The sequence below is a fragment of the Pleurodeles waltl genome, chromosome 8 (assembly GCF_031143425.1).
Source record: "Pleurodeles waltl isolate 20211129_DDA chromosome 8, aPleWal1.hap1.20221129, whole genome shotgun sequence".
NCBI classification, from domain to species: domain Eukaryota; kingdom Metazoa; phylum Chordata; class Amphibia; order Caudata; family Salamandridae; genus Pleurodeles; species Pleurodeles waltl.
The window spans coordinates 1,309,761,009-1,309,786,560 of NC_090447.1; the positions used below are offsets into that span (position 1 = coordinate 1,309,761,009).

The 25,552-nt window shown below is 44.8% G+C and overlaps 1 protein-coding gene across 4 annotated transcripts in view; it reads right to left on the reverse strand.

The window, feature by feature from the left end:
• The window catches only part of PARP4 (poly(ADP-ribose) polymerase family member 4), a 1,744,976-nt gene that overhangs the window by 1,282,815 nt on the left and 436,609 nt on the right, over positions 1-25,552 (reverse strand). For all 4 annotated transcript variants that reach the window (XM_069202293.1, XM_069202292.1, XM_069202291.1 and 1 more), the window contains exon 17: positions 8,652-8,738. In XM_069202293.1, coding sequence (XP_069058394.1) covers positions 8,652-8,738 — 87 coding nt within the window. The remainder of the gene's footprint in view (positions 1-8,651; positions 8,739-25,552) is intronic.

The window sequence follows — 25,552 nt, forward strand, 5'->3', positions numbered from 1 at the left end:
GTTAGAGTGTCTAATCGATTTTGTCTTGTCCAGATAAAATTTCAGCACTCTTTTCAAGTCTAATGAGTGCAATGCTTTCTCAGCCGGAGTTTCCGGATTGGGAAAGAACGTCGGTAAAGTTATGGTCTGATTAATATGGAATTCTGACACCACCTTCGGAAGGAAAGATGGGTGAGTTCGTAGAACTACTCTATTGTCATGAAAAACCGTGTACGGTTCTTTTGCAGACAAGGCCTGGATCTCACTGACCCTCCTCGCTGAAGTAATGGCCACCAGAAAAGCCGTTTTCCACGTAAGGTGTTGTAAGGAGGCCTTATGGATAGGCTCGAAAGGAGGGCCCATAAGTTTTGCTAGGACTATGTTCAGTTCCCACGGAGGAGAAGGCCTCCGAATTGGCGGAAAAACTTTCTTCAAACCTTCTAAGAAATCCTTGACTACAGGTTTCGTAAAGAAGGATTCCTGAGAAGGTGACTTGCGATAGGCAGTAATAGCAGACAAATGTACCTTAATAGATGATACCTGCAGACCGGATTTCGCTAGGTGAAGCAAATAGGACAGTATGACGTCCTCCTGCGCCCGTATGGGATTATGGCCTTGCTGACAGCACCATATGTAGAATCTCTTCCACTTAAAAGCGTAGGAACGCCGCGTGGAAGGCCGTTTGGACTCTTTTAAGATGTTCATGCACTCCTGCGAGAGTCCTAGGTGCCCATACTGCAGGAATTCAGGAGCCATGCTGTTAAGCTCAGAGAGGGTAGGTTGGGATGCAGAATCCTGCCCTCCATTCTGCTCAGAAGATCCGGTCTGCACGGCAGCCTCCTGTGAGGTTTTTCCGACAGGTTGAGGAGATCCGTGTACCAGAATTGTCGAGGCCATTGTGGCGCTATAAGAATCATTCTGGTCCTGGATCCGTAAAGTTTGCTGATCACTGCCGGAATGAGGGGAATCGGCGGAAAAGCGTAAAGAAATGTCCCTGACCAGTCGATCAACAGGGCATTCCCTCGAGATCCTGGACGGTAGAACCTGGATGCGAAGTCTGGGCATTTCCTGTTTACATCGTCTGCGAAGAGGTCCAGTTGAGGCCGACCCCATTGCGCGAAGATGTATTCTGCGACTTCGTCGTGCAGGACCCAATCGTGAACGTCCTCCAGGTGTCTGCTTAGAAAGTCTGCTTCTACGTTCTGCTGACCTGGCAGGTGAACTGCTGTGATTGACATTCCTCTGGCCAGGAGCCAATGCCATATCGCTTGGGATTCTCGTGAAAGGGGTAGGGATCTCGTTCCCCCTTGTTTGTTCAAGTAATACATCGTGGTTGTATTGTCCGTCTGTATCAATAGAGTTTTCCCCTGAATTAGCGGTGTGAAAGACTTGAGAGCCAGATGGACCGCTCTGAGTTCTAGCAGATTGATGTGGTACTGCTTCTCCTTGTCTGACCACAGACCCTGCGCTTGAAAAGGACCCAGATGAGCCCCCCATCCCTGAAGAGACGCATCCGTTACCAGAGTGTCGGATGGAAGTACCTGGTGAAACGGAGCGCCCACTGACAGGTGAGGTCTGTGCATCCACCATCTCAATGACTGCAGTGCTACCTCCGGTAGCCGCATTGTGTCTTCCCAGCGACCTGTTCTTTGGCTCCAATTGGCCTCCAATGCCTCTTGGAGGGGTCTCATGTGGAGTCTGGCATTTGGGACAATAAAGATGCACGATGCCATGGAGCCCAGTAGTGATGTCACCTGACGTGCCGTAGGTGCGCTGGCTCTCAACAGGTCCTGGCACTTCTTGTTTATTGAGGACAGTCGTTCCTCCGAAGGATACACTTTTTGTAGTTCTGTGTTTATGATAGCTCCTAGGTAGTGAAGACTCTGCGTTGGAGTCAAGGTTGACTTCTGGTAATTGACCTGAAGACCTAGAGCTTCGCAAACTCCTAGTACAATGTCCCGATGGCTTCTCGCCTTCTCCGGAGAAGAAGCCTTTAGTAGCCAGTCGTCTAGGTATGGATATATGTATATCCTTTGTCTTCGTAGATGCGCCGCCACCACTGCCATACATTTCGAGAAAACTCTTGGAGCAGATTTCAGGCCAAAGGGTAGAACCCTGAACTGGTAATGCTGTAACGCTACTCGAAAGCGCAGGAATTTTCGATGCTTTGGAGCTATTGGGATGTGGAAATACGCATCCTGCAGGTCGATGGAGCACATCCAGTCTCCCTGATGCAGTTGAGGGAAAATTTGGTGAAGCGCTAGCATTCTGAACTTCTGCTTTCTTATGTATTTGTTCAGCAGTCTTAGATCCAGGATTGGCCTGAAAACGCCCTCTTGACCCTTCTTTGCTACTAGAAAGTAACGGGAGTAGACCCCCTTTCCTCTGTGGGCAGGTGGAACCCTTTCTATGGCATTCTTTCTTAGGAGGGCGAGAGCCTCCTTGCGTAGCAAGGTGAGATGAGCCGGATTGTGTTTGGTTGGTGGCAAATGTGGTGGAGGCTGCTTGAAAAGGAGAGAATAGCCATGTTCGACAATATTGAGCACCCATTTGTCTCTTGTGATAGAGTGCCACTCGTGAAGATGAGCAACAATACTTCCCCCCACCGGAGTGGTGTACAGTGTCGAGGGAAGCGAGACTTCATTGCTTAGTGGGTGCTTTTGGAGTGGACTGTTGAGGTCTACTTGACCCTCGCTCCCTTGTGTTTCTTCGCTGAAACAGAGGGCGTCCCTGTCGTTGCTGAGACCTTTGCGACCAATGAGGGGTTTGAACCCTCTGTTGGAAAGGGCGTCTATCGTACGGTCTGTACCTCCGCCTGAAATCTTTCCTTCTTTCGAGGCCTACCGCCTTCATGGTATCCACCTCGGTCTTCATGCGGGCCATCTCTTCGTCTGCATGGGCACCGAATAAAGAATTCCCGGCAAATGGGAGATTCAGGATACGTTGTTGTGCCTCCTGTTTCAAGCCAGTGAGCCTCAGCCAGGAAGATCTCCTCGCACAGATACCATGTGCGTACCCATGAGCCGCCAAATCCGCCCCATCCGCTGCCGCGCTGATAACTTGGTTAGATACCAGGCATCCTTCCTGTAGAATCTCTTGGAAATCTTGCCTGTCTTCTCTGGGCAGTTTTTCTGTAAATCTACTGAGGGAATCCCACAGAGAACGATCGTACCTGCCCAGGAGCGCAGACGCACTAGAGACCTTCATTGCTGAAGCCGCTGTCCCGCACATCTTTCTTCCCAGAGAGTCTAAATGCCTGCTCTCTTTATCCGGGGGTACCGTGGATGAAGATGCCACCGAGTGGGTCTTTCGGGCGGCAGCTATGATCACTGAGTCTGGTGGCGGATCCTTCCTAAGGAATAAAGGGTCTTGCTCTGGAGCCTTGTACTTTTTAAGAATCCGAGCCGGGGCAGACTTAAGCGAGGCTGGGGCCAGAAAAGTGTCCATGGTTGGCTGCAACAAACCAGGCACTAGAGGCAGCAACTTTTTCGACGCTGATCTCTGTTGTAGCGTCTCAAAGATGATTGATGAGGAGGTAGACGGTTCTGGAACCTCTATATTGAGTTTCTGCGCTCCTCTTAGCAACACCTCGTTGAAAGTGGTTATGTCATCCACTGGTGAGACTCTAGCAGGTGGTGAATCTGTAAGAGTAGGTGAGTAACGCCCGACAGAAGAACCTGATGAAGACCAAGAGGGTGATCTTCTTGAGCGCGACCTGGATCTCTGTTGAGAGCGAGATCTGCTGCGGGACGCTGTAGCCGAGCGCCTAGGCCTCGCGGTCGGCTGTCGAGGAGCTGAACGAGCCCGTTCTGCCCCGGCTGTCGGCGATGGCGTTCTTGGCGGGGAGGCAGTGGGTGAATACATTCGCGAATATTGCGAATCTGGGGAGGCCGCTGGTCTGTTGAGGCTCTCCAGCCATCTCGGAGATAGGTTGATGGGCGAGACATGCCCAGGAGATGCTCTTGACCGAGAAGAGTCGCTCGGTATGGAGACCACTGGAGACTGAGCCTTGTCTGGCGAGGGGCGATGTTCTGCTCCCTGTTGGACAGGTAAAACCTGCGTCGACGTCGATGGCTGTTTCGACGTCGAAGGACGCCCAGTCGGTTGGTCCTGCCTCGACGTTGATTGCCTCGACGTTGAGTGCCTTGACGTCGAACGGCGTTCCTTGGACCTCGACCTGCTCGCCGTCGTGTGCCTCGACGTGGAGCGATGGGAGGTTGACGGCGGATGTTTCTCGTGCCGTCGTGGAGTTCTCGACGCCGTGTGTCCTGACGTCGGGGGGCGCATAGCCTTTGGCGGCGACCGGGCATGCCGGCGATGGCTCGACGTCGATCGGCGGGTTGCCGTCGACGGAGACCTGCCCCTGCTCTGATGTTCCCTCGACGGCGTTCCCTTCGACGTCGGGTGTGTCGTCGTCGACGGCGATCTATGCCGGTGGGACGGTGGTAGCGACGACGTCGACGGTGAACAAACAGGTATTTTCCTACCTGTCGACGTCGACCGGGCCATTCTCTCCTGAGAATGGCCTTCTGGATGCCTGGGGAGTGAGGAGGACGATGTTCTTTTCCTCTCCTGAAGCCCATGAAGTCGGATCTTCTCTCTGTCTTTCAGAGTCCTCCTAGACATGTTCTTACAGTACTTACAAGTGTCAGGGCAGTGACTCTGAGGCAGGCACACTATGCACAGAGAGTGGGGATCTGACTGGGCCTTCTTCTTCCCACAAGCAGGGCATTTGACAAAAAGAGAAGGCATTTTTCTGTCAGAAAAAACCTTCCTAGCTCAGACAAAGATGTTACTTGTCGAGTGAAAAGTGAAAAAACGCTTTTTTAAAGAATTTTTCTGAGGAAAACTCAGAAAAACTGAGAGCTCAATGCTCCAGGATCCTCTCAGAAGAAGCCGGAAAAAAGAACTGACCTAACTGTGAACCAACTGTCACCTTTCCTTCACCCCTGAGGCATGGTGGGATACTGGAGGTGCTCAGGGTCTTAAAGGCACAGTGCCAAAGTTTTTATGGTTCTCCTGTGTTAACCTACATGCAGCCTATTGGCTAAGAATGCTTCATTGTTTTTCAATGCAGTTTTCTCTATTTTTTCACTAGAGTTTGCTACTGCTTACTTCCCCAAGCCTAGTTTTAGGAGCTTGGGTACTTATTTATGCTCTATTGTAGTATTTAAAAAAAAAAAAAAAAAAAAAAACTTCATAGAAATAAAGCATTTTAGCCTGTTTTTAACATGATAGCCTGCATGACTGTTTGTTACACATGTATAATGTGTATGTATTTTATATATGCTCCGGGGTCCCCGCACAAGGGCGGGAATATTCAATGTTTATGACTATTGATGAGGATCCCCTGGAAGAGAAGCATCTGATCTCTACCTTTCCCAGATGGCCACCCTAACCCAAAAGAGATACATCGTTCACCACTTTCAGATCCGGGGAGGGAAGTAAAAGGGGTCTGTCGCTGACTCAATCGTGGTCCAGTAATCACTACCTTAGATCTTTTGCAGTTTCCTCCAAACTCTGAGCAAGGTACAAAAGGTCCCCTTGATGTGGGGCCCACTGCAGAGCCTGCAAATGCCAACTGGTGTACTTGACTAGCAGGATACAGAAGGCCATAAGTCTTAGAGTTGACCTCACTGAAATCCAGGACCAAGGCAGAAAGATCAGGATCACAGCCTGAATGTCCTGGACTCTCTTTCTGGGAGGAAGGCACAAAACTAAACCATGTCCAGAATGGCTTTCATGAAGAGGAGCGTCTGAGAAGGAGTCAGGTGCTACTTCAGCACATTGACAGTGAACCCTTAGAGTGGTCAGGTAGTTTGTTGTAGACTGGAGGTGACTGACAACTGCCTGGAACGAGCCCACCTTCAACAGCCATTCCTCGAGCTAGGAGAAGAATGGCATCTCTGACCTCCAAAGATATGCTACTTCCACTGTCATCCCTTTCATGAACACCTGAGGGGCACTGATGAGATCTAAAGATAGAATAACAAACTGAAAATGCTCTTATCCCACCAGGAAATGCAGGTAGCGCTGATGGGCCAGCAGGGCGGATCTATGGAAACAGGTTGCCTGCAGATCCAATGCAACCGCCCAGTGTCTAGGGTAGACAAGATCTGGCCTAGTGTGAGCATTTTTAATTTTTCCTTCGGGAAGAAGGCATTGAAAGGGTGCATATCTAAAATAGGCCTAAGGTCTCTGTACTTTTTGGGCACCAGGAAGTATTAAGAATAACAACCATGTCCTACTTCTAGCACAGGCACACTCTCAGTAGCCCCCTTGGTCATAACAGCTTGCACTTTCTGGTAGAAAACAGAAAGTAGTCCTACATCAGCCCTTGGGTGTAGGAAAGTGCCACTGTTTGACATGGTCAACCCCACTTTTTGTTAACTGATACTGATGTTATTGATTGGTAGTACACTAGGTTCCTTCCTAACCAGACCCCAGTGCCCTTTCCCTAAAACAAGGCAAATGTTCATTTGTACCCCCAATTGGGAAGGACTTTAGCACCCCTGTAAGTACCTAGTAAATGGACCCCTGGTACCAATGGCATGGATACTAAAGAGGATCCCTAGGGGCTGCAGAATGTATTATGCCACCCTAAGGGACCCACACACTAACTGCATGCAGACTGCCACTGCAGGATACGTGAAATGGTGCAAACCATTCCGAAAACCCAACATTGTACACCCCTGTGTGCAATGCCCACTGACACTGCATGTATTATATGTGATTCACCCCTACAGCAGGCCTTATAGCCCTAAGGCAGGGTGCATTATAGTACATGTGAGGGTACAACTGCCTGAGCTGATTCACCCATGGAATGCCTAGTTGTATTGCTAGGCCTTACGTTCAAGCCATTTTGAGGCCTTGTACTGGCCACTGGTCATTACGAGTTACCCAGTTATATGATGGCTTCACTGAAGACAGAAGTGTTTAGTATCAAACACCATGTCTTATTAAATCTGTATTGATGGCCATATCGTATTTATTCTGACCGCCACCCAGAGGGCACCTTAGAGGTGCCCCCAGAAACCAAACCAGCCCTGTAGTATGCTGGCTGACTGGTACAGTCCAGCCTGCCACCACAGATACGTTTTTGACCCCCTACATGGGAGAGCCCGTGCTCTAAAAGGCCAGAAACAATACCTGCTTGGCAGAAGGTGTTGTCACTAGGATCGCTAGCAATTTAGCAAATCTAGGCCAGAGGTTTCAAAGCCTCTGCTGCCATTTGATATGCAACCCTGGCTTCCCACTAGACCTGGGGAATGCCACTCCTGCCCTGAGGCCCATTTGGCACCAGAGCAGGCAAGACATTAGGTATGGAGAAGGCGTCTCACACTTACAGGACAGGCACATCCCTAAGGGTGGCCACCTGAAGAGGACAGTTGAAGTCGGATTTCACCATCTTGTTTTGGGTGAAACTAGGAATTCTTATTCAGGGTTACGCCCACTACCCACAGGAAGTGGTCATATAGGGGGTGTAGTCATCCTTGGTAAGTATCCCAAATTCAGTATTTAGGCCCCCCATAACACCAGAAAATCAGATTTGTCTACTTCAGAACAGAATAAGGACAAAGAAGAGCAGTCAACATGAGAATGGAGGACTTACACCGGACTTGCAGCCAAACCCTGCCCTGCTGCTGGTACCTCAACAATTGCACCGACACAACTCATCCAAATGCTGTCCGTCCAGTGCTTCACCAACCAGCTAGCATCTTCCTTGGGGTGGCAGAGCTATCCCCCTGCATCTGCAGGCACCGAATGCATCTGTCCAGTACACCATTTTGCTGGCCATCTGGCCCACCGAGGGAGCAACTCCTGATAAATATTTTACAAATATTTTACAGTTCTGTAATAGCCGTAAATATTTACATATGTATAGTGAGTGCTTAAAAAAAACACTCTGATTGTAAAATATTTCAGCCAATGACAATACCCTTTTGGGGCACTGGATTTATAACACACCTTTCAAAGAGAAAGTGAGAGTGAGCAAAATAAAGATTGAGAGTGTTTGTTTGTGTGTGTATATATGGCCTAGTGAATAACAAATTACAGGAACAAGGATGTTGTGGCTGATGGGCTGGAGATACTCAATTGGGACAATACTAGGCAGCAGTCTCTCCTGTTACAGATGCAGAAAACAGCATTTGGGGAACTGTTGCCCTTAATAGACTGCACAGGCTGAGTATCAGACTTATACATGATATGAGTACCTGCTTTGTCTGGTGTTGACCTCTTTATTCCTTAGCTGTTATTAGCAGTGGTATAATGTCAATAATCTATGTGTATACTTTCTCAGTTTGGTCTTCCACAAAAATGTATTCTTATCAGTGAAAATAATTGTCCTCATGAATGGGCAGATTCAAATTGCCTCTCTATTTTGTTTATAACATGATAATTTCATGGCTCTCCAGGACTGAGTTTTTAGCATCTGTATGTCGGTCAGACGAGATCCCAATCTTGATGGGAATATTTTTCATTGAATAATAACAAATTGAGGCTCTATATTTGCTTTTACATATATTATACATTTTCGAATTTAGGGCACAGTTTTTGCTAAATGTAAAAGATTATCTCAGGTCACTGGACAGCAGATCACCTTATCACTAGTCATATGGCTCATGTATTCACCATGACATAATCAGCAACTCATTAAATGTGGTACATACTGGTGCATCTTGATCCATGAGATAAGCTCCATGGCCTTGACTGACAGCCTCCCTATACTCACGATGTGCCTCTTGCTTTTCTTTAACCTGTAAGAGAAGGAAAATCATTATCATATGCAAAAGAAAAGAAGGCACTCTGGGTGGCAAATGAATTAAATTAAAAGTAATAGTAACATATATTATCTTAAAAAAGGATAGATGCTTAGTGCGAATACCTTACACTCAACTGGGAAACTTAAAGCCCTAAGTAGAAGTGTAGACAACTTCATAATATATTAAACATTCATAATTATCTAATAGAATAAGAAAACATTAAGGAGGTGACACTTACTATATTAGTGTCTGAAAAGATTAGAGTTATTTTATCATAGCAAAAGATGCCATTTCACCTGCTCCTCATTTCTGTTGACCCTTTTCCTCTCTCTTTCATCTAACTGATTCCAAAGATCCGTCTCTGGTGCTAGTACAAAGAGTTTATTATATGGATGTTACCATCAACAATGACTTTATTCTAGCTCCTAATGTACATTTGGTAACCAGATGTGACCTCTTATATCTCAGACCATTTCAGGAAATTCTGCCTTTACCCTGGGCTCCCTAAAAAATTATGCTAGTCATGCCAGATGTGCCATCGCCTCAGGATCACCGAAATAGCATCTCATAAAAAATCTCAGACAAACTGTAATGAGTGCAAATTCTGCTGCAAGACTCATTTGACAATCAAAAATTCAAAAATCGCATTTCCATTTCCCTCAAATCACTACAATGGCTCATGATCAAAGAGAGCGCACACTGCAACAGACAAGAAGTCCGTTCATGACCTTGCACCAGATTACCAGATCAGACACCTTCCGCCTGAAACTCTTTCCAGGCACTTGAGATCATCCTCAAGATATAACTGCATTAGGTAATTTAAGTTATAAGGGTTATTTCGATAATATTTCATAAAGGTAAGGGGTTACGTTAGTTAAATAAAATGAGGTAGGGTTGGTGTTGGCATAAGGCTTAGATTAATGTTACTGATTTGATTTAATTTAAAAAAATAAGGATTAAGGTTAGGATTGCCATTAAATAAAGTTCATAGTACCTTTTACATTGAATGTTATTTTAAATAAGAGAAAATTGTAATGATGACATTAGGGTTAGGTAACAGGGGCTTATTTTGTTTAGCTTCAATTTTGTTGATTAATGAATAGGGCTGATACCAGGGTTAGTTTACTTTATATTTAATCTAACTTAATTAAAACAGAAATAAACTATTAATGTTGTTAAGGTGGGCAGTAGAATTAAGTTAAGGAGAATTACTTAAATTAATTTAAATTAATTTGGTTATAGAGCAGTGGTTCTTAACATTTTGATTTCTGTTAACCCCCGCTTAATCTTTACTGGAATCCAGGGCCCTCCACTTAGTCCTTATTTAAATCAGGGGACCCCTACTAAATCTTATTGGAATTCAGGGACCCCAGCCTAAGCAAGTTCGATGATTTGAACTGCAAAACAATACACACAATTTCAGAAACAAGCATTCAACAAACAACTATACAAATATTTTACAAATACAACCAAATCTACATTTTAATGTTTATGGGAAGGTTGGAGCTTTTCTAAATTCAATTGAGGCAACCCACATTTTCCACTATATTTTGTTTTTATGTACTTGCACTTGTCTACTAATTCCTTCAAATTTACAAAACGTTTTTGAATTGTCAATTGTACATTTGGCTTCATTATTGATTCACAATTTATGAATCTGTGAATATTATTTTATTACCAGGTGTGGACCTGTTGGGTAGGCTAGGTGGACCCCCAGGGGTGCCCAGACTACAGAACTGCTTGTATACAGTATCATACCGGTTTCAGGGCACACAGGGCAGAAAAGCACAACTGATTATCAACCATTGCGGTTGAGTTAATTTACTACTGGTGTCCAGGGGCCTATCCTACCAGGAAAGAATTGATTCTTAGGGTAGCAAAGGTGACCAATCAATGTCTTCTTAGGGAGGTAGTGTGTATGGCTGAAGGGCAAGGGATCAGAAGTCAACAGTCAACCAACAGAAACAATAAGGTAAGATCCAGCTCAGTGATTGTCTTTGGGTTAAAAGAAAGTACTTTCATCACAAAGCCTAACTTAATACTACAGAGGGCAATTAGGCCATTTGGACACATGTTTGTAACCCTGTATTGTGAGGTACTTCACCCTTTCAGTACCCTCCCCAAGCTAATGGAGCTTCCCTGTGTTTAAAATCCTTGATGTGTAACACGGGACAAGGGATTGATTAAGCATAGGTGCAGAATTGAATACCCTAATCCATAGATGTTCGCATTAGTTGAGTTTGCTTTCACCACATTAAAGATCACTATGTAAAAGTGTTAAGTTCATAAAGCAGAACTCTGCCATTGTCTTGTTCCACTCAGATGTTTGGCCCGGCAGTTACTGTCATTTTGTAATTGCTTTTTCAGCAGTGCAGGACATGTGACTGCATATCCTTCTTCTGTGACTGTAAGGGCTCAATTGCAGTCTTACCAGGACCTTGAAGGTTGGGAGAGAGCAGCATGGTGGCTCTCACAACAGCACTCATCTTCAGCATTGGCCTTTCTAAGCCAGTAAAGTAACACAAGGAAAACGAACCGGAGTAAATAACAAAATTGAGGGAAGCAATGCAGCTGACAGACTGAGCGAGTGAAAGGGCCAATGCACCCCACAAAAAGTTGCCAGACACCATCTGTCTAGCTAAGACTGCTTTTATGGAAAACTGGGACCAAAGGACATTCCCCACTATCACTGCTGGTCTCAACCCAGAAGAAAATGTTTCTACCACCCTGGTAGTTTGTGTGGACCAGCCACCATGAGCTGATCCTCCAGTTCAAATCAGTGCAGCTGTATCTGTTTGGAATGTTCTTGATTTAAATGTCTGTTCGTCAGTCCTGAACTAAATCCTAATAGACGGTCTCGCCTGCTGCAGAGCCAGACAGTCCTTCCCTCATTCAGAAGGTAGGAAGTCCTATAGGCTCTAGGAAGAACCTCAGCTCCTTCAGCAGAAAGTGAAGACTTCCCGTAATGTCCTCTTACTTCCAGAAGACTGGCTGCCATGCAGACGTCAGCCACATAACAGTCCTTTGAGCATACTGCAGAGCACTGCCATCCTTGGTCTTGAAGAACATGGGACCAGAACAAAAACGTGAGTGGACTGGATCCTACTTTTATATACATTTTTCAAACGTGGATCCATTGCCTAAGAATTCACAAATGGTTTAGGTAGCTTCTATTTCAAATACAATTTTCCGCCTGTTCCTTAAACACAGACTAAGTACAAGGTGATGACTCTCACAGCGGGTAGCAATGATGCTGATGCCGAGCAGAAGTATCCAAAACAAGGGCAAAGTGAAGTTTGACATCTCTGCACGTGTCTGTCATCAATCTTCCTGAAGCAGTTCCCTCACCTTGAACTGCAGTCTTTCTCTTCATCTCTATCATCCACCAAACGACAGTTCTAAAAAAAAAAAAACATAATCAGCCCTTTGCTAACAAGGACCTCATTGAATTTTCGAGGGGAGCCTGGTATCCATCCTCTTCCTCTTTAGTGTCTAGGTCTCCACCTTTCAGCCACAGTAACATAGTCAATACATTTTCATTGCTGGTTGGGATATGGTTTCCCTTTAACAGTGTTTAAAATTGAGCCTGAGAGGAGTTGGAGGTGGAACTTCTTTGCATTTGTGGTGAACCCTAAGGTAGGAGCACAGTTACAGTTGCTTGAGCGCATGGTAGGCATTGTTGCCTACTGTTGCTCTTGATTATCCAGTTGTTGAGGTAGCGGGAGACGTGGATTCTCCCTCTGTGAAGGTGAGCAGCCACCATTGTGAGATACTTATTAAAGGCCCTGGAAGCTGTAGTGACTCCGAAGGATAGAACTTTGAATTGATAGTGTTATCTGCTTACCACGAAGCGAAGGTACCTGTCATGCGTGAGCGGAGAATGATATGGGAGAAGGCACCCATCAGATTTAGTACCGTCATGATGTCCCCTTGGAGAAGCAGCATATTATTGTAGTCTAATACCTTTATGATGTACCCTTGGAATGAGGAAGTATAGTAAATAGATACCTTTGCACTGTTGGTGAGGGAGCACAAGCTGCATTGCGTCTTTTGGAAGAAGCATGTGTACCTCTTCCTTGGGGAGAGTGAGATGGTCTTAGATGAGGATGTGTGGTGTGGTGGTATGTTTGAGAGCAGGGGGTGAAATCCTGAGCAGCAGTCCTGGAGAAATACTGCTAGCACCCATTGGTTTGAGGTTATATCCTCGCAGTGTGAGTAGAAGTCCTTTATCTATCCCCCTCCCCCGACAGGTGTTGCATGATCTGGTGTGGGGGCATGGGAGGGGATGTGGGCAAGTCAGTGCTTGGGAGTGGATGCTCCTTTGTTTCAGTCACCTATACCCTCCTTAGCCTTTGTTACCTCTGTACCCACCCGTTGAGTATACTCTGCCTGCCTGGGATTCGTGAAAACTCTACTGCTGCAGTTTGGAGGTATGAGTTGGCCGGGGATATGGCTTTAGTTCCACTGCAGAGTGCCAATGGATTTCCCAATCCTGTGTCCTTTATCTTTTCCAACATCTCATCCACCTGCCACCCAAAGATATGTTCACATGGAATTCTAAAGGTGGTGTTGTTAGACCTCAGGGTTCCACCCCCAAGACACAAAACAATGCATGGTGGCAGAGCAGGATACTAATGTTTACGCTGGGGAAAGTGATATATGCAGCACTGAGTGCACAGCAGATGATTGTGTTGAAACTGATTTTCCCCTCAGCGATTTGTTCGCCCAACCTCTTTTTGTATATTTTAGGAAGGTTTAGTACCACTTAACCCGGTGGGTTGGGCTAGCTGATATTGAAGCATGCCACTACTAAGTGGGTGAGGCTTTTCCATCCATAAAGGGGAGATCCCTTATGGAGGGGTTATATACCAGTCAAATACGGACACGAGAAGGAAGATAAGAGTGAATAAAGAATATTCCTGTCCCATTTTTGGTGGTATTGTATGATGGAATGGGAGTGAATGGGGAAAGGTAACTCACCTACCTCTCTTCTGTGGTATTTTTGGGTCATAATATGACCTGTCAGGGGACCCTGGTGGTGGTGGAGGGAGAGGTGAATATGGGCGTGGTGGTTTTGGAGAAGGAGGTGGTGGTAGTAGTATTTGTCTGGGTTTGAGATGTTGCTTTGGAGGACTCGCAGCCCTGTCCTTGTGCTGCTTGTACACCAGATGTCATGGTGTGTCGAAGGTGAGGTCCTACTTGAATGCTAGCATCCGTTCCAGGGTCGAGGACAGCATGGTTGATGACTTTTCTGAGGCAGCTTAGCAGTAATCTTGGCAGTCTCAGGGTGTATGAAGAGCTTCTTTTGCCTGGGATTCTGCCAATCTCTCCAGGTTTGGAGCTGTGGATTCCTCCGATCTTGGCATCGAAGTGGCCATCAGTGCTGACTTAGCACCCCAACTTTGCAGCACTCTCAGCGTCGATTTCAGCTCTCAAGAAGAAGGTTAAGCTCTTTTTTGGTGAGAAGAGGTCACTGACTGTCAAGGCTTGACCCCCTTCCCGGGAGGTAGTTCGACTCTGAAGCTTTCTCTCGATGCTGACTACAGCCCAAGAACGGTGGCTGGCTGGACGGTAGGATTTTCTTTCTGTCCTGTTCGGGGTTCAACATCCACAGGAGAGGTGCACTGCCTCAGCATGGGGGTACTTGAGCAGGGCTTTGCCTCCTCACTTGTTTTCACTGGAGTAATACACCCCTTATGTCTTCTTGATTCAGGGTTCTGCCTGTTTTCAGTGCAGAGGACATGATGACTTGGTCTTTTCACTTGAAAACAGCCAAGGGCAAAGTCTCAACGCTGGGTGTTAGTTGAGCTGCATGGATTCCAGAGGGACCCACATCTTCCTCCTCAAAGGTAAGAGGGTCTTGCTCACCAAAAATGTTGGGGGGCTTGGAAGATGTCTCTTCAGGGGGTCCATGACTGCATAGAAAATTAACTAATATTAACAGATCATTAAAAAATATATTAATATAGTGGCTAAATGTATAATTGAACATTTTAAAACATACTGTAAATATCAATGAATTTGAAATGGGAGGCTAAAAAATTAAATTAATATCTTCAGATTGACTTGTGGGAGCAGTGCAGATACATCAAACCGAATGACGTATGGATGATGTGTGGTTTCAACTAAATTTAGAAAAGCTCCAACCTCCCTATTAATTTTTTTTTTTTTATTTTGTTTGCAAATTAAATAAAATGTGTTATCATTTGTATATGTGTGTGATGGAATGCTTGTTTCTGTATTTTTAGAGTACTGTTTTGCGGTTTGAATCATTAACAAAGTTTGGGCCTGGGTCACGGGCCTCAAGTGATGACTCAGTGGGGGGTCCATGGATTCCAATAAAGATCCAGTGGGGGTCCCTGGGTTCCAGTAATGATAAAGAGGGGGTACACAGAAGTCAAAAGATTGGGAACCACTGATCTAAAGTGGAGCCCGTGCTCATGCATACTGTCGATTAAGGGGCAAGTCACAGCATAATCCCATGAATCAAAGCTTCTTTAGAGAAAAACACATTGTAATGCCTGAGCCCAACACTAGATGGCAGGAGTATGCAGAACATGTGTATCTACAGCCACACAGGCGACAAACATAATTTTCCATCAGTTGAGTTCCAAGAGATGATGCCTCCTCTTCAAGTGAATCTGGAAATATGGCCATGCGGCATAGCAAGGCAGTGTGATGTCTCTTCATCAGTACACCTTATGCCATTGATAGAGAGTGGGGTCAGAGAACAATTCACAGTTCATAGTGGTGCAATAGAGATGAAAGCACAGGACCTCAATTGGCAACCCTTAATAATTTCAAACTTATAATTCCTCTTTGTACTGAAGCTGCTGGAAGTTAAGTTAATACTGCAACTTGTTTGTCCATTGGCCACTTCCAGCTGTTTGTGGATGACTAGATCCATGTGCGAATTGTGCAGCAAATTAATTTGTTTTCAGAACAGTTTTTGGTGCCTCATTCCTTGATTCATCTGTGGACCCCTACCTCAGGGAGCTGAAAAATCTTGGGGGGCTTACAATGCTCTTTTGAATAGTACTTAAGTGATCAACAGTGCTCATTTTCAGAGGCTGTAGTATAATATCTGTTGGACCGATATACTTACTTGCACCCATTTTCACAATGTGAACAGATTTTGACTTGGTGATTCCCGGCACTTTTTATTGTAATGTATGTGGCCTTTCTTTTGAATTTGCTTGTCTCCTTCGTGGAATTGACATTCCTTGAGGAACAACGATATATGGATGAAGTGTTCCATATTCTGCTTTAAAATGTTGTTTTGTGATTCACTGTAAACTGTTAACTGTTATTACCTGAAGATTTCCCTTTGTAAGATTTTAATTAATCATACAATAAACGTTTTTATAATACATACATGAGCAATCAATACAATCTTATAGTCAATTCTGGGTACACCCAACTTTCCATCTATGGTGAGCAGAGATTTTTTTTTATTCTGCAACATACGCTACATTGCAAAGTTCACCTTATAGCATTACCATGGCGGCTGCTCAAGGTGTGATTCTGGGCGTCCCATTTCTCAACAACCGTTGCTGAGGTCTATACCACGAGGCAAAATATAATGGTCAATGAGTCTTTAATCGTGTTCACAGGGCACCTGCTTCATAAACAACTATACCAAGTAAGCAAGTTTGGTACAGTGTCAAGAGTTATATGTTGTGCAATAGTCTAACTGGTTACACAAACAGTAGTAGGAAGGACTTCAGTAGTAATCCTATCGAATTCCCCTCCTCATTAGGAGGTAGAAAGAGGATTGTGTGGAATTGTGCTCAATTTCTCTATTATAAACGGTATACCCTTTACAGTGACAATTCAATTTCCAAATAGGAATATAACTGTTTAGAGAACTGTATATTGTTGGCATTGTGGCACATGGGACAATTGGAAGAAACGAGAAAGATTTCCCTCAAGAGATTTTGTAACAAGCTCCAAAAAAAGTGAGCATGCTGGCTTGTGTTGCAACAAACTGCTGGCTATGAAATTATAAGTCAGAATGTAGGTACAGCTGTTCACTACCCTTTATGATTAGAACACATCTCCTGTTACATTTTGGGGTCAGCTAGTAGAACTACACAAGTCAAGTGTATACTTGAAAAAAGATAACACAGTTGAAGTGGATGAAACTGATCACCTGCCTCATATGCATAATGTAAAACCCATACTTAGTACAGAACAAGAACTTAGCAATCCACTTGATGCATTCACACTACCACTGGAAGTTAAAAGCCCTTCTTTAAATCTGAGCAGGTCATGAACAGTCACACTGCTAAAGAAGCAGCAACCTACACTTCATTTACTGTGAAGAAAGTGAAGAGGCTGAAAGATCAACACTTTGCAGATTGTACTCCTGCATCAAAGAAGAATTAGCTGTATCAAAAATGCTGAATTTGAAGAAGAAAGAATGAAGGTGGATCAGTACTACTGTGCCCAGTGCCTATCAAAGCCCGACCTGTGTCTATGACTTTGTACAACAGAACGTGGAAATTCTGGGAAACTGACTTAAGTTGACAGTCAGGTTCTACAGTTTCTATCTGAGTTCAAAAGAACCTGTATGGATACACAGCTTCGATGGGGCATTTGGTGACCTGTATATGCTCCCTTAGATATATCAGCATCTCAATTAGTAAGTAAGTAATAAAAAATATTTTGACCATAAGAATCTATAACTATTTTCCTTTATTAAGTATATTTGAGTCAGTATGCGTATACCTTCTCAAGTAAATCAGTACACATTGGTAACACCTGGCCTTCTTGGTAGCCACAATCTGGCAAAGTCTTTCTGAAAGTGTTTTGTTAGGGAGCTTAGGAAGGTCCGCTCCAGGATCTGAATCTACATTTTCCAATGCAATTACTATCACTGTTGTAGAGGAGTGATTCTGACAGATATCTTTAGTAAACCCCAAATCTTCTAGCATACTGTGTAATGAGATGGATTTATGGCAGTCACATAGCCATGATTAGGAGCCTACTTCCACCCACAAGGGGGTTCTTGTCAAGTACAGTGAGCATGCTAAAGGTGCAAGAAAGACAAGCCCTTCTGCACCTGTCCAAGCTGTAATAGTGAGCCATTTGTAAAGGATCACCAACTCACCCCTACACAAACACAATTGTAGTCATGTCTCAAGAAGAAACAAAGGCATGAAGAGACAGTATGATGTTAGCCTAAACTTGTTAACAAAGAGATCTCATGTGTAGATAGAAGGTTACACGGTTGGGTAGGAGAGACAGATACAATACCAGACCCAAGTGTACTACACAGGTCCTATTAAAGTCACACATCACTCCAAATACACAGGCTTTTCCGTCTGTAATCACTGAACATTATTCGCAGAAGTGTATGAACAAATGGCAAGCAACATAACATAAGGCAGTTCCACAGTGCCAGGTGATAGGACCTGATGATAAAGCATGCCATAATATATAGGCGAAGGTCTACCTTTCTGTTTAAATTGCACGATATAGTCAAGACAAGAAAATTACACACAATATATAAGTGGGGAATGGAAATGCGTATATCCCTAGAGGAATTTTAATACTTCTGTTTTAAGCCTTAAGTTATCTGCCATGGAGCAATGCTACGCCTTTCAGCCTTATGGCACTTCTGACAAAAACTGTACTCCATTTGTGGGCGTGAATTTTGTAGGGGTAGAGGATAGCTGTGAAACATAATTTGTGTAGTCAATGTTGACTTCACATATGATGTGGCTGCAGTATTTAGATCCCTAGTCAGCCAACACCCAAAAAACCCTACCAAACCGGGGCATTTCCAGAAACTAGAGACTCCAGAGAATCCAAGGCGGTGTGTCCTGTGGTCCTAGTACATTTTATTACCCAGAAAGCACTGCAAACATCCTAACTATGCCTATAAAAACAATTCTGCCTCACTTTCCATGTAGGATGGTTGCAAAATTTGGGCCCAGATTTATCTGGCAACAAGGGAATCCTACCAACTCAGGAATTTTCTGTTAACTAGAGATTCTGGAGAACAACTGTGGTGCGGCTTGGAATGTTTCCCCACATTTTCTTACCCCCAATGCCATGAAAACGTTACTACTATGATTGAAAATACCTAAACTCATCTGACTTTTGATGGGATATGGCTGCAGTATTTGGGCTTTGGGTCAGCTGGCACCAATACAACCCTACAAAGCTGTGACAGAAAACTAGGAAGCCTTCAGCCAAGTGCCAAACAACTTGCCATCCTGCACCCCCATATTTCTCCCAGTAGTTGAATGGCCCATCATATGTGATAGGAACCAGAAAAACTGGGACCATGAGTAGACCAACCCACAAATGTGAGGTACCGTTTTTAAAGGGAAAAGTGTGGGAATGCAGGACGACAGTACATTTGCTGTAAGTTCTGGAGTTTTCCGTCTCATATGACAAAACTGAAATCTCCTGTTTAATATCATGCAGTTATCAAGACTGAGAATCTAACACCTTGTCTGGGTGTTAAACAGATGAATAAGTTACTTACCTTCAGTAAGACTCTCTCTGATACTCTATCTAGTTGTAGATTCATTACCTTAGAATATTTCCCAGGTGTGAAACGGATCTGGAAAAACTTGAATAGTTCTCCCTGCGCGTTGATTGGTGGCGTCGAACAGCTCTGCATCTGTGTCATAGGCATCGTCCACACCTGATGTGACATGTGTGGTGCCTAAATAGACGCCAACTCAGCACGCTGACATCAGTTTGTTTCATGACTATTTCTATGCTAGAAGCACAAAGGCATGTCTGAAGGCTGATTGACTGCTGTGCAGATACTAAGAGCCTACAAGGACTTGTTTAAGCAGAGAAGTTGAGTTCGCAAAACAAGGAGGATGGGAGGGTCGGTAAGGAATTTGCGCCTAGATTGAATTTCTACCAGATAAGGCGTTAGCAAAGGTGAGTAACTTGTTCAGTTGTTAGAGACTTCTAGCTGCAGATTCCTTAGAATAGATAACAAAGCAATACCTCTCCGCAGGAGGGCCTGCGGACTGGCTCAGGCCAAAAAGTCCTAGAAGACTGAATGGGCAAACTGCCCGCGACAATGGACCTGACTGTCAAGGCAGTAGTGTTTGGTAAACATGTACAAGGAAGCCCACGTAGTAGCCTGACAGATGTCCAGGACAAGAATTCCACAAGCTAATGCAGTTGACATAGCTTTGGCTGTGGAGGAATGAACCTGCAATTCCTTCGGGGGCTGAGTCTTGTTTAATGCAAAGTAGAGTACAATTCATCAGGAGATAGTCCGTTTCAGCACTGCTTACCCCTTTTCGTTCCAGTGAACAATAAGAGGAGCTGATCGTCCACCCGGTGAGATCTTTGGTGCAATCGATATATAATGGCAGTGCACCTTTAAGTTTCAGGTGGTAGATTCTCTCTTCTTCCTTGGACAGGAGACGGGGAGCAAAGAAAGTCGGTAGCATGATGTTTTGCCCGATGTGGGAAGGTGTCACAACCTTGGGCAGAAAAGAGGCACAGGTTTGGAGAACCAGTTTGTATGGGATGTGCCTTGTGTTTGTAGGGTGAACAGAAAGATCCTGCAGCTTGTTGCCCTCCCGGCCTTTGTGATGGAAGTCTTAGAGGGCATCTATGCATAGGTTTAAAGGGGTAACATATCAAATAGTTCACAACCAAACTGAGTTCCCATTTGGGCATGACAAAGGTTTGGGAGGAAACTTGTGCTGAAGGCCTTTCAGAAAATGTGTTTCAATGGGTGAGGATGGCTGGAAACTGCAAAAAAGTCCAAATGAATGAAAGATACCCCTTAACTGTGCCCAAAGCAAGGTCTTGCCGGGCTAAGGTCTAAACAAACAACATCACTTTGGACAATGGTGCAGAAAGTGGGTTAATGTGTTTTTTCAGTGCACCAAGCCACAAACTTGTCCCAACTGCAAGCGTACACAACAGGGGGTCTCCAACCTTTTTATTAGTAAGACCTACTAATGTTTAATGAAAATCATCACAAACTACTATTATTATTAGTATTGTTGTAATAGTCACCACATCAGACAAGATTACATTAGTAGCCACCCTACGCAAGATTATCATCAGTTATCACCTCAATACATCAGGCAGGGTTGTAAAAAAGGATTTGTCAATTTGGAATGCCTTTACATGGGTAACACCTAACAGTCATAGCAACAACATCCCTGGCACCAAGATAATAATATTAGTAATAAGTCTCCTCAACACCAAATGATTTATCACTGAAATATCGGCTTTGAATATATGTTTCAACTTCAACCAATTTTCTTATTCCAACATCAGCTTAGGAGTGCCAAAGATACAAGCATTTTCATCTTGAATACACACTTTTCAATTCTGATAGGCATATTAATTCAGACAAGAAAAATAGTTTAATTTAGTAGACTAGAGCTACTTACAGGTATTTGGAGAGCAACCAGTAGCTCACGAGCTACTGGTTGGAGAAGCCTGTTTTTGATGATGGACGCATGCCTACCAAGATTGCAGACTTCGAGAGGAAGGTCAACAACGCTCAATGATCACTGCTCATACCCAGGAGTTCTGGATACCATACTCTCCTCACCCAATCCAGAGCCACCAGTATGACTTGGGCCCAGTTGGTTGTTATCTTTTTTAGAACTCAGTGGAGGAGAAGTACCAGTGGGAAGGCATATAGGAATCCCATTTCAGTCTAGTTAGAATGTGTCTCCAAGTAAGAGCCACTTTGGATACTCCTGTGCCCAGAAGTGCTGACACTGCATGTTCTCAGCAGTGGCAAACAGATCTAGCCAAGGTTTTCTCCAGTCCTGAAAGAGACCTTGAACCTCCTTCTGGTGCAAGTGCCATTCATGGTCCGTGAAACATCAACAGCTGAGTCTGGTGTTTAGCGATCCTGTTGGGTGCTGGAACAGCCAGGATAATGTCTCGACATTCAAGCCATGCCCGGAGACACAGAGCCTCCTGGCCCTGGGTCCAGCGCCCTATTCTTCCCTGCTTATTGCAGTACCACATGGCGGTAGTGTTGTCTGCTAAACAGCATGAGAGAAGCATCAGCCATGGTGGGAGTGGTCTCTCTCAACGCTCTTAAGAGCACTGGAGGCCTGTGCTTTCTCTAACCCAGCTAGATTAGAAAAGTTTAAAATGTGCATGTCTGACTGGCCACCGCAAAACGGTGGGGAAGGGTCAGGCACACTTTAAAGATAAGTACATAGCTCCCTGCTGCCACTCAGCGGCAATTGTCCTGCCCCATCCTGACTCTCGATTCGGGATGGATTGCTGAAAAATAAAATGGTAATAAACTTTATTGCTGTTTTACTTAACCGCTGCTCTGGGGCATTTTTTCAGCTGGAAGACGCTCCTCTGCTCTCATGGAGGAGATTCCCCTGACCGTAGGTAATGCCGATGGGCCCGCAGGACAGGGATAGAAAGTGTCACTTACCCAGTGTACATCTGTTCGTGGCATGTAGTAGTGCTGCAGAATCACATGCTGTGCATATATCGCCATCTAGTGTTGGGCTTGGTGTGTTACAAGTTGTTTTTCTTCGAAGAAGCTTCTTTTGAGACACAAGATCAGGTGACTCCTCCGGTGATAGTGTGCATGGGAATTGACTCCCTTATTGAATTGTTTTCCCGCAGGAGGGTGAAGTTAGGAGTGAAGAATTCTATATGTATAAATAAATGTAGAAAGTAAATAAGATGTCTGTGCAATGTATATACATATCTACATAATAAAGTACTAGAATGGCTACAGGCGTACGGGGAGGAGGGAGGGTGCATGTGAATCTTCAGCATCACATGCCACAAACAGATGTACACTAGGTAAGTGACATTTTCCGTTCGATGAAATGCGTAGCTACAAATACACGTGCTGTGCATAGACTGAAAAGCAGTCCCTACCCTAAGTAAGTGGTGGCTAGCCTGTAGGACTTGAAGTAGTTTGAAATAGTGTATTTAGCACTGCTTGGCCAACATTTGCTTGGTCATCCACACAGTGGTGTTTAGTAAATGTGTGTGGTGTGGACCATGTGGCTGCTTTGCATATGTTTACCATTGGTATATTTCCTAAAAATGCCACTGAAGCTCCTTTCTTTCTATTAGAAGGTGCTTTAGGAGTTACTAATAGTTGCCTTTTAGCTTTAAGATAGCAAGCTTAAATACACTTTACCATCCATCTGGCCAATCCTTGTTTGGAAATAGGATTACCCCTATGAGGCTGCCGGAAAGCCACAAGAAGTTGTTTAGATGTTCTAAAGTCTTTCGTTCTGCATATATAATGCATGAGAGCTCTTTTGAGATCAAGAGTGTGGAGAGCTCTTTCAGCAACTGAATCTGGCTGTGGAAAGAAGACTGGCAATTTCACTAACTGATTATTGTGAAATGGTGAAACCACTTTTAGGTAAAAATGTGGGATTTGTCCTAAGTACTATTTTGTGTTTGTGTACTTGGAAGAAGGGTTCTTCTAAAGTGAATGCTTGAATTTCACTTACTCTTCTTAAGGAAGTTATTGCTACCAGGAATGCAACCTTCCATGAGAGAAATTGAAGAGTGCAAGAATGCATGGGTTCAAATGGAAGACCCATAAGTCTTGTGAGCACAATGTTAAGATTCCATGCAGGAGCTGTTGGAGCTGTGTGGAATAACTCTTTTAAGGCCTTCCAATTAAAGCTTTTATGACTGGAATTCTAAACAGAGAGGTGTGTTGTCTGTTTTGGAGTTATACTGAGATTGCTGTTAAATTAATTTTAATAGAAGAATATGCAAGATTTGATTTCTGTAAATGAAGCAAACAACATAGGATATCCTGCACTGATTCATTAAGTGGATCAATGTTTTTAGATTGGCAGTAATATACAGAAGGTTTCCATTTATTTGCATAGCACTGCCTGGTTGTAGGTTTACCTGATTGTTTTAGAATGTCCATACATTCTGATGGAAGCAGTAGTTATCCAAATTCTATGACCTCAGGAGCCAAATCGCCAGATTGAGCATACTGGGATTGGGATGCCTGATCTGACCCTTGTTTTGAATCAATAGGTCTGATCTGTTTGGGAGCTTGTGATGTGGTACTACCGACAGATCCAATAGTGTTGTGTACCAGTGTTGACATCCCCAAGTGGGAGCTATGAGTATGAGTGAGGGAAGTGCGACAAACCTTGTTGACCAGAAACTGAATTAATGGGAGAGGGGGGAAAAGCGTAAGCAAATATCCCTGACCAATTGATCCACAGACCATTGCCCTTGGATTGAGGGTGTGGGTATCTGGACGTGAAGTTTTGGCATTTTGCATTTTCGCTTGCTGTGAAAAGGTCTATGTTTGGTGTTCCCCACATTTGAAAGTAATATTGAATTACTTGTGGGTGAATCTCCCATTCGTGTATTTGTTGCTGTGTCCTGTATAACAGGTCCGCTAGCTAGTTGTGTATCCCTGGGATGTATTCCACTAGCAGGTGAATGTGATTGTGAATTGCCCATTTACAAACTGTTTGTGTTAGAAGGGACAATTGGGATGAGTGTCCCCCCCTGTTTTTGCAGATAATACATTGTTGTCATGTTGTCTGCCTTTATTAAGGCTGTTTTGTGTATGATCTGTGGTTGGAATGCTTTGGTGGCTAAGAACACTGCCATCAATTCCAAGTGGTTTATGTGGTAAGTTTGCTGGATTGAGTCCCATTCCCCCTGTGTTGTAAGATTGTTGAGATGGGCTCCCCAACCTGCCATTGATGCCTGCATGCTGATTATGGTCTGTGGCACGGGGTCCTGAAAGGGCCACCCTTTTGATAAGTTGGTGTGATTTCACCACTGCAGAGATTTGTACGTTTGGCGGTCCAACAACACTAGATCCTGTAGCTGACCCTGTGCCTGAGACCATTGTTGCGAGAGACACTGTTGCAGTGGTCTCATGTTCAGACATGCATTGGGCACTATTGCTATGCATGATGCCATCATGCCCAATAGCCTCATGACAAACCTTACTGTTTAAGTTTGATTGACCTGAAATTGGGATATGAGAGTGTGAAATGCTTTGATTCTTTGTAGATTTGGGTAGCCTAATGCTGACTGAGGGGGTCATTCTGACCCTGGCGGTGTCACCGACCACGGGAGCACCGCCAACAGGCTGGCGGTGCTCCCAAGGGCATTCTGACCGTGGCGGTTCAGCCACGGCCAGAAAGGGTAAACCGGCGGTCTCCCGCCGGTTTACCACTGCCCTTGTGAATCCTCCATGGCGGTGGAGCGCGCTCCGCCGCCATGGGGATTCTGACACCCCCTACCGCCATCCTGTTCCTGGCAGGTCTCCCGCCAGGAACAGGATGGCGGTAGGGGGTGCCGCGGGGCCCCTGCAGTGCCCATGCCAATGGCATGGGCACTGCAGGGGCCCCCGTAAGAGGGCCCCACAAAGTATTTCAGTGTCTGCAAAGCAGACACTGAAATACGCGACGGGTGCAACTGCACCCGTCGCACCTTCCCACTACGCCGGCTCCATTCGGAGCCGGCGTCCTCGTGGGAAGGTCGATTTGCCCTGGGCTGGCGGGCGGCCTTTTGGCGGCCGCCCGCCAGCCCAGGGCAAATCTCAAAATACCCTCAGCGGTCTTGTGACCGCGGAGCGGTATTTTGACGGGGGAACATTGGCGGGCGGCCTCCGCCGCCCGCCAATGTTAGAATGACCCCCTGAGGATTCAGAATTGCTCCTAGATAAGGTTGATAAGGTTGAATTTGTGTAGGCTGAAGGTTAGATTTCCGTTAATTGATTGTGAACCCTAATTTGTGTACAGTAGCTATTGTGCACTGTGTCTGCTGTTGACAGTTTCGAATGGTGTTGGCTTTTATTATCCAGTCAT